This window comes from Hydra vulgaris, chromosome 09 (assembly GCF_038396675.1).
Source record: "Hydra vulgaris chromosome 09, alternate assembly HydraT2T_AEP".
Taxonomy (NCBI): domain Eukaryota; kingdom Metazoa; phylum Cnidaria; class Hydrozoa; order Anthoathecata; family Hydridae; genus Hydra; species Hydra vulgaris.
The window spans coordinates 9794926-9804121 of NC_088928.1; the positions used below are offsets into that span (position 1 = coordinate 9794926).

A 9196-nucleotide genomic window follows, 5' to 3' on the forward strand; every position below is an offset into this window, starting at 1 on the left:
TGTGTAGGAGTATGTTGACTTGTTAGTGCGTCCAACATGCATAACTCTGCATTTATTGATGTTAAAAGGCATTAACCACTTGTGCGACCAGTCAACTATTTTATCTATGTTAGCTTGAAGAAGGTTGGCATCGTGCAGAGATTTGATGATTCCGATAATTTTACCATCATCGGCATAAAGTTTTGTGTGGTGTACATTAGTATCCAGTAAATCATTAATGAATAAAACAAATAGTAGTGGACCAAGGACTGAGCCTTGTGGCACACCGCTAGTCATAGGGACCCACTCAAATGTTATTCTGTCTAATACTACTCTCTGTTGCCTACCAGTTAACCAGTTCTTAACCCATTTAACCAGGGTGTTACTAATATGGCTCGGACATACCACGGTCAGATATGGCTATCCACATTAATAATTTTTTTGGAAATTTCTCTTTTCCTATAAAACGAACACTTTCTGGGCATGTCTTTTTGTTGTTTGTGTAGTATCCAGAATTTCCAGGCATGTTGTCCCCTGCAAAACAAAAGTATTTTTCGTCATCGATGACTAGAAGCGATTTTGTATTATAGAGTTGGTTAACTAGTTTCCTGCTTCTTTTCTTTGCCTTTATTTGTTGTTCTATAGTGTATTTTTGGAGTCTTTTCACGTTTTCTATATTTAATATTCATTTTTTTTAACTGACGACCAATTGACGATTGATTTACACTGAATTTAATACCTATTTTTCTCTGACTGACCCCTTTTCGATTGTTGACAAGTCTCGTTAATTCGGCTTTCTTTTCTCTAGTCCAGGATGTCGGACAACCAGGGTGCTTTCTATCAGAAAACGATTGAACAGTTTCAAGTCTTTTTAGGTTATCATATATTATACTTCGAGCAAATCCTTCTTTTTCAAAATGATTTACGATTAATTTTTTTTATATATTAGGTTTATTTACAAAAAACATTTTTAGTCGCTTTCGAAAAGATTCTCGTTCAGCTGCATTTAACCTCATTTTACCACAAAAACTGATTATTATGCTCAAGTAATAATCAGTTTTTGTGATAAAATCAAAGATAAGCCACAAAAACTAATTATTATGCTCAAATAATAAAATTAGGATTTGTCCGATTAATTCCGCATCACCTGTTATGTTTTGTGCAAAACTTCATTATACAATCATGTATGAGACTTTCCATGACTTATTGGTCTGTATTTTGATGGTTGAAGTTTACTTCCTTTTTTAAAAGCAGGTGTAACATTAGATTTTTTCCACAAATCTGGAACATCACCCATGGATATAGATTTCTTATAGATTATTGTGATTGGGATTGCAAAAGATGTTGCACACTTTTTAAGAACGCGTGGATGTTTTTCGTCGTAACCCATGGCTTTGTTTTCAGATAACCCTTTTAGTTTTTTTTCTGCTTCATGCTCATGAATACTGTTTTCATCAAACTGACCTATGATTTGTGTGCGTAGATCAAAATGCGGCATAGAACTATCTTGTTCAACTGCAAACACTTTCTGGAAATAATTGTTTAGTAATGTGCAAATTTTGTCTTTTTTTGTAGTGGTTGAGTTGTTCATTGTTTGTAGGCTGCAAATTTGTTCATGAACTCGTTTGCTGCGAATATGTAAGTGTAGGCATTTTGGATTAGACTTAGATGCATAAACTAAATCTTCTTCATATGAAAGTATGGCGTCTTTAACTACTTTTTAACATTTTTGCAAGCAACTTTATGTGCATTTCGTAAATTTTCATGAGTATGGTGGCCTGCAGCAATGTATTTGACCCATAACATATGTTTTTCTTTTACTGCTGCTTTTACCTCTGGTGTAACCCACAGTCCATTTTTTATTTTAGGTGGAACTAAAGTTGATGGTATGTGTTCTTTAATATATTTGTTGTAGATATTAACAAGCAAGGTAAAATTATCGTTAGCTGTATGACCTTCGAACATGGTATGCCAGTTGTTTGAAGCTAATTGGGTTGATATTGCATCATAGTCCACTCGACTCCAGATAAGATGAGGACGTGCGAGTTTCTTTTAAATGAACAACCAATATACCAACAATAACACAGTGTGATTGACCTGTTTTTGTAAATCCAAGTGGGTCATCTTCTGAGACTTTTATGAACCTATCTGGATCATCACTAATAATTAGGTCAAGTGTTGATGACGGTTCAACAAGATTCGAATGACAGTAAGTTGGAATTGTTATTAGCTGTGTTAAGTTATTATCTTCTAAACAAGATCGGAATCTCAAATCTCTGGGGCATTCATTGATCACATGTCCAACAGTTGCAACTTTACCATTTATTTAAATAGACTTATACCATGTGTGGCCTAAATTAAAATCACCATTTAATAACATAGATGAGCAGTTATAAGTTAACATGGCCTGTTTGGCCACAGTAATTGATTCAATTGTTTGAGTAAGGACAATGTCATTGATGCCATGAGATCTATATATACAACCTAGTAACAATGATTTGCCATCAAATTTGATTATACACCATACTTGCTCAATAGCTTTAGAATTAAGTTGCTTATTTCTAACTTCTGATGTATTTATATCACTTCTTGTGTATATTGCAATGCCTCCTCCTCCTCTGCTCTCTCTGTCTGCTCGGTGCAGTTCATATCCTTTTACAACCGTGTCAGATGTATTATTATACCATATTTCTGCAAAAAACATTATATGAGGTCAATCATGTATTGGCTTAGATGTAATTCTAGCTAAAAAAATAATTCAAAAAAAGCTCTCCTTTTTTTGAATTATTTAATGAACATGGATTGTTTGCCCAGAAACATAATTGTCCTGATATTAATGAAGATGAAGTTGATGATTGTGAAGATAACTGTGAGAGGTTGGGTTTTGACTTTAATTTAAATCTTGATGGGCAGATTTGTTATTATTACTTTTCTGGTGTATCTCAGGTTTCGAAGTTGTTAGGTGTGGTAGATGAAATTGAGCTGGTAGCTGATGTTCTGTTTCCTTCATTATTGCTACTATTGATGTTACTTTGTTGGCTATTAAGTGCGATTGTTGCTGATTTAAAAACATACTGTTTATTTCTGGTTGATTCAATAACGTCGATGCAGACAATTTTACCGGTGCAGCGATGGATGACATTCTGAAATGGCTGATCTAGCAGCCCTGCAGCTTTAAGTTCTTCATTTCGTTTGACTATTTGACTATCACAAATACTTTTTTGTGACATTCCACTTACGTTTTTTTTTTTTTTTTTTATGTTAATTCACCTCCCCAAGGCCGAGAAGGCCACTACATACGAGGAGGCTACTTAATTGTGGTTATAACCCTCTCTCAACTCTATAACTCCGAAACACGAACCTTGACAAACAAGGCCGCTGCGCGGAGAAACAAGTTGAGCGCGGTACTACCAGGGACGTGGTGGGGATCGAACTCGGAACCTCTGGCTTACAAAGCGAGCGCACTACCACGACACCACTACCGCATACGTAATCGCCAATAATTTTCTTTCTTAGTTCCAATCCAAGACTGTCGGGAGCCATTTTTGCACTTGAAGTCATAAAAATAATAAAAATAAATAATCACGCTTCTTAAGGCTTACCGTGTTACGTTTACCTTGTGATGATACAATAATGCTCTGTGGAACACAATGTCTTGGTTGGATGTGGACTGTATTGACGTAATGAAACACTTGTTGTATTTCACTTCTTCTATTGACGTTCTTCGGTAAAACACTTTTATAAAACTCACTTCGATAAACTGTCTTGATAATACTGACTGATTGACTTCCATATACTGACTGAATTACATGTCGATTTACATGTCTCTTATATAGTAAAATGAACTTGTGTGAACCTGTTCTGGAAGATTCTAGATGCTTCTTTTTGACGCTTCTGGATGCGTCTGGATGCTTTTGATTGTTTCTGGATACTTCTAGATGCTACTGGATGCTTCCAGATGCTTCTTCTGGAAACTTCTGGAAGCTTCTGCATGCTTCTGGAAACTTCTGGATACTTCTTTTAATTATTAAAAAACTTCCGTGACGTTTACACTGACCAGACTTAAACAAACCAAAAAAGTTGGACTTGTTTTGTCTGCTGCAAAATGGCACTTGTCAACGAAATTCTGCCTGTGTGCTGTCACCTGTCAGCTGATTGCTCATGTCATGGCATGATGTGACTCCAGACTCCTGAACTGTTTGCTGTGGTAGTATAGTTCGTTTCGTTTTTAAGACATGTAAAATTAGGAACACTTTTTAGCATTGTTCGATGTTGGTTGCAAATGTTTTGTCCAATACTGTGTGTATATATATATATATATATATATATATATATATATATATATATATATATATATATATATATATATATATATATATATATATATATATATATATATATATAAAGAAGCTAATGGTAAATATTTATAGATAGCGTAGAGTATAGTAGAGTAGGGTATAGATAGTGTTGAATTTTCAATTGTATTATTTATATAATACTTGGTAATTAATGTTGTTAATAGTTTGTTTTTTATTAGTAGAGCATCAAAAGGAAGTTTGTAAGATTTTATTTATTCTCTGTTTTTACCTTTTTTTTCTTTAGACTAACTCTTCATCCTATAAGAAAAATATCTTTGGGCAGGTGAGGTTCTTGAACGGTGGTGAAGGCCACTCACCTAGTAGATGGAAAACTCCAAAACCCCACTTTAGTGTGGTAAGCCTAAGAGTAAATGAGAAGTGATTGTATTTAGATTAGTTATTGGAAGATCAGCACTTAGTATAGTATCAGTATATGCACCTCAAACAGGTAGGGCAAGAGAAGAAAAGGGAGAATCTTACATTATTCTTGGTAATAATTTGAAAAATATTAGTGACACTGAGAGGCTGATTGTATGTGTAGAATTTAATAGGCATGTAGGTGCAGCATCTGATGGATTTAAAGGAGTACATGGTGGAAAGAGGTTTCACATAAGGAACAGTGAAGGAGAAATGTTTGTTAGAATTCTACAAGATGTTTTTGGAGAAGGCTGTATGGAAAACACTTGCAAATAAAGTTGAGGTAAAAACAAACTACATAGTTCATTATGAAAAATTGCTAAATGAAGAGGTCGGATGGAATGTAGTAAACGTGTAGTGAAGTGAAATTAGCTATTCAGAATGCTCAAGTAGGTAAGACGACTGCTGGTCCTTCTAGTATATTGGCAGAGATGTTAAAAGCTTCAGGAGATGTGGGTGTTCAGTAGGGGAAATTTTATAAGAATAAAAAAGTTGTTTGCTGACAAGAATTTTGAAAAAATAATGAGAATTTAAGTTATCATATACTTTGATAAACTAAAGTTTAAATCTTAAATCTTTTGATTTTAATAGAAAATTTTAATTTTAAATTTAGTCAAATTTTATAAAAAAAAATTTAAATTTAGTACACCTAATTAAACATAAAAAGGTTTAAATTATATTTATCGGTTATGAGTAGTTAATAAATTTTGGAACAGAGCAATAAAAAGAAAGCCACTTGAATCTAATTTTGTAAGTTTTGTAATATTCTCTGTTAATCAATTTACCAATATAATATCTCAAAATTATTTTATTTTAGTGTGCGTACTGTTGAAATATGGTTTTAATTTAGTAAATTTTCATTAATGGAATTTACTTTGTTGACCATTGGTAGACAGTTTATGAAAAACAAATTGTATTCGACTCAAATAAGGTAAGAATAGTAGGTTGAAATAAAATTTATCGTTGATTATTCTGTTAATGTTGCTTTGCTTTTTTCTGCACATTTTCTATTTAATGCTTAAAATAGCCACATGAATGTGAACTCGACATGGCGTTTGAACAGTAAATACGGGTTGCTATCAAACAAATAATTGAAGATATAAGTGGATAAAGGTGTCATGTCGCAAAAATATCCACTGTATCGTTACTTAAAACCTTTATCTGAGTAAAAAGTTTCCACTTTTTTACGCGGATAAAGGTTTTAAGTAACGCTTATTAACATTATCATTTTTACAATTATGGGGAAGGAGTTATGTTACACATCAATTCACCTACAACGATACATAAAATGAAAAAGCGTACGTACTTTATGGACGACCCCTAACTCGTCACAAAACTTGCGTAACAAAAAAAACATTTATGGACGACCCCTATCCACTTCATTAAAAAAGTTTTTTAAACGGAGAGTGGATATTTTACAGAATTTCTCTTAGCTACACAATTTTTTTTTTTTTTTTTTTTTTGCTACAGGTTCTCGCTTGATGACTTTTAGTCACTACATAAGACCTCCTTGTTAATAAAAAGACTGTAGTTAAATAGGCTAAATATATAATAAATTATCGGGGGTAAGTATAGAGTTGTTTCAAAGTATGACAAATTGACTTTGGCTACAGTTGCTACAGTCGATTTGCCATTTTTTTATCTCCCAATTCAATTCAAGTTGATACGCTTCGAAATGTTTGACATTCTTTTAAAATTTTATGGGCATGTGAGACAAAACCCGTTAAAAAGATAGGTTTTTCAGCGAAGCATTTCATTTTTCCGATTGAAATATTTCCGTAACAAAGTCAGCTTGGCTTAGCCACGATTTTGAATAAATTTTTGAAGCGCCGCTTTACTTTAAAAGTGATTTGTGTATTACCGTTGAGACACAATAGGATATAGGCGATTGGTATCCTAAGAAAATGACTTAGACAAATGACTTAGGCAATAAACAAGTTTTTATTATAATTTAGGCGATTGTGATTCTAATAAAACAATAAACAAATTACAATAGAAAGAGTTTGTAACATGTGAATACAGCTTGTATTTATTGTACTACTTAATAATACATTTACAAGAGAAACAAATGATTGATGAAAGTTTTTTTTCAAAAAACATTTTTTTTCATGCGAATAACAAAAATATAATTTTATAGTAACAGTAACACACAAAAACGGCTTTTATTTGATTAGTATGTAATAACATTACTGAAACATTTAATGTATTTAAGATAACTTTTCAAATTATTCAAACATTATATTGTAAGGTAACTTTTCTAGTTGCGGTATTGAATAATTGTTATTGCTCAAAGTTCATTGAAATGAAAGTGAATCATAAAATGCATGTACATCTTTGGGTAAGATAGTTTTCATGCTTTAAAGATCATCAGACTTTCTTTTGTTGATAGGCCTACAGTTAGTGTACATAGGGAGCCATTCAACTGTGTTCTGGGTGCTCCTGAAACAAGTGGGTAATGAGTTCCACTCACTGGAACCTTTAAAAAGTTTGTACTCCACTTTTCCATTAGGGTGGTACCAGAGCATGCTAACCTTGCTTACTGTGGGATCACTAAATTCTTTACCTGGTCTAATGGTGGTAAAGTAGATCTCTTTTAATTTAGGAAATTCACTTTAGTCCATCTGATTCACAAAGTATGGCTTGGAGTTTCGCCTGGCAGTCTGCATCATTACAACTAAATCTCTGGGAGTGTACATGTCACTGACAATATTTCTCTCAATGACACTGTGCATTGCATCACATTCCATGTTCGTATGTCCAGAAACAAAAATTTTGATAGATTTTAATAAACAATAGTAAATGTTTGATAAATATGCATTTTTGTTTTGATAGCCACAACCGTCGCTCCATATTATAAGTTCTTTGATATTTCTGTTTGCATGAAGTATGGTTTTAAAATGTGAGTATTGCAAATATGCAAATACTTCACTTGAGGCATCCCCTTAGGTTTTGTCCTATATATGGCAATATCCATCTTTATTACACATGTTATACATTGTGATATTATGCACCTGTAGCTTTGTCTTGTAATACAATGCGCTTGCTTTACTCTGAGGACAAAGTAGCACTGACTGAGTGTCCATAGTCCAAACTGACAAACTTTCATCCATTAATCCTTTTTCTTTATCTTGATCTTTTTGCTTTCGAACATCATCTTTCAAAGCTAAATGAGTTTGGTGTTCTTCTACAGTAATGTTTCCCATTTTTGCTGCGATACAAGTATCACATTGGTCTTTGCGAGGCATAAAAACTGACATCTTGAGAGAGTGAAAGGTATTCTTAAAATATATTATTCCACCCACTCTTCTTTCAGCAGAGATTGCATCTAACGTAGATAAGTTATATAAATCAATTTCCTTTGTGCCTGGCTCAAGAAATCTTTTTTCCTTATAGGCTCGAACCTTTCGATAATAATGAGTGTCCACACAGGGTTCTTCAAGTCGCCACTCTTTTATAAATTGTGCTTTTAATAATTTCTGGCTGTGGTCTATTGCTTTTCTTTCTCTTTACTCGTTCTGCTAAAGGGCCTAAACTAGAAGAGTCCAGTTCAGATGGCTGGTATTCGTTTTCTCTTGAAGGTCTATCATCTATGATTTCCTTTTCTAAATGTTCAGACACGCAATTTAAAAGTGAAACCAAATCTGTATCAACTGTATTTACAAGAACATTCTGGTATGATTCCTGTTCAACCTCTGATGCTCATGATGACCTCTGATTTCATATTTCCTCATCATCATTGGAATCTGAACATTAAAATAAGTTTTTGAATTAAATGCTTAGATTATTGAATCTTTTCATACAACACTTTTGAGTTTAAAATAAAAAGTCACTACATGTTTCAAAGTCGATTGACTCTAGACCAAGTATTTTTCCTCTAGGCCTAACTATTACATGTATAAGATTTATTTTACTTTATACATTAAAACAAAAGAATATTATAATATGATTTGTTTTAACTAAAGTTAACTAAATAAGACTCTAATAATCAAGATACTATAACTATAATAGGCAAACTATCACAATTGCCTAAATCAGTTTTTCTCAAAAAGAAATCACAGCAGACATTTATTCCTTTAGCGCATGACTAGCGCAAACTGTGCTTAAACTTAAACGATTTCTATTTTAAACATTATTAAACATATATGTGATAAAATATATATATTTCTTATTAATCAATATTTTAAAAAACTCTTACTTTCATCCAATATTCTTCTGACTTCTGAATCACTGTAGAAAAGCGGCGTGGTATGAGTAGTCATGTTGAAGAAAACAAGTCGCCTAAGTCAAAATGCAGATTTAGGCAGAAATTAAAAAATTAAAAATAAACTGCTTTCTGATTGGTTTAAGACATAGGCGATTTGCCACATAATAGAAGACTGTATAAGCTATATATTTCAACTCTTAACTCAAAACCCCCAAAAAATGAAGGTGATTGTGCTATA

At 32.8% G+C, this 9196-nt stretch overlaps 1 protein-coding gene across 1 annotated transcript; it reads right to left on the reverse strand.

Moving 5' to 3' along the window:
- Positions 1–1159: 1159 nt before the first annotated feature.
- LOC136085254 (uncharacterized) lies at positions 1160–1570 on the reverse strand. The gene has a single exon (XM_065806543.1). It carries the CDS (start codon positions 1568–1570, stop codon positions 1160–1162), a length of 411 nt encoding a protein of 136 aa, XP_065662615.1.
- Positions 1571–9196: the final 7626 nt, after the last annotated feature.

Excerpts from the sequence above, each read along its gene's own strand:
- LOC136085254 (XM_065806543.1), bottom strand. The coding sequence starts at position 1,570 with ATGAACAACTCAACCACTACAAAAAAAGACAAAATTTGCACATTACTA.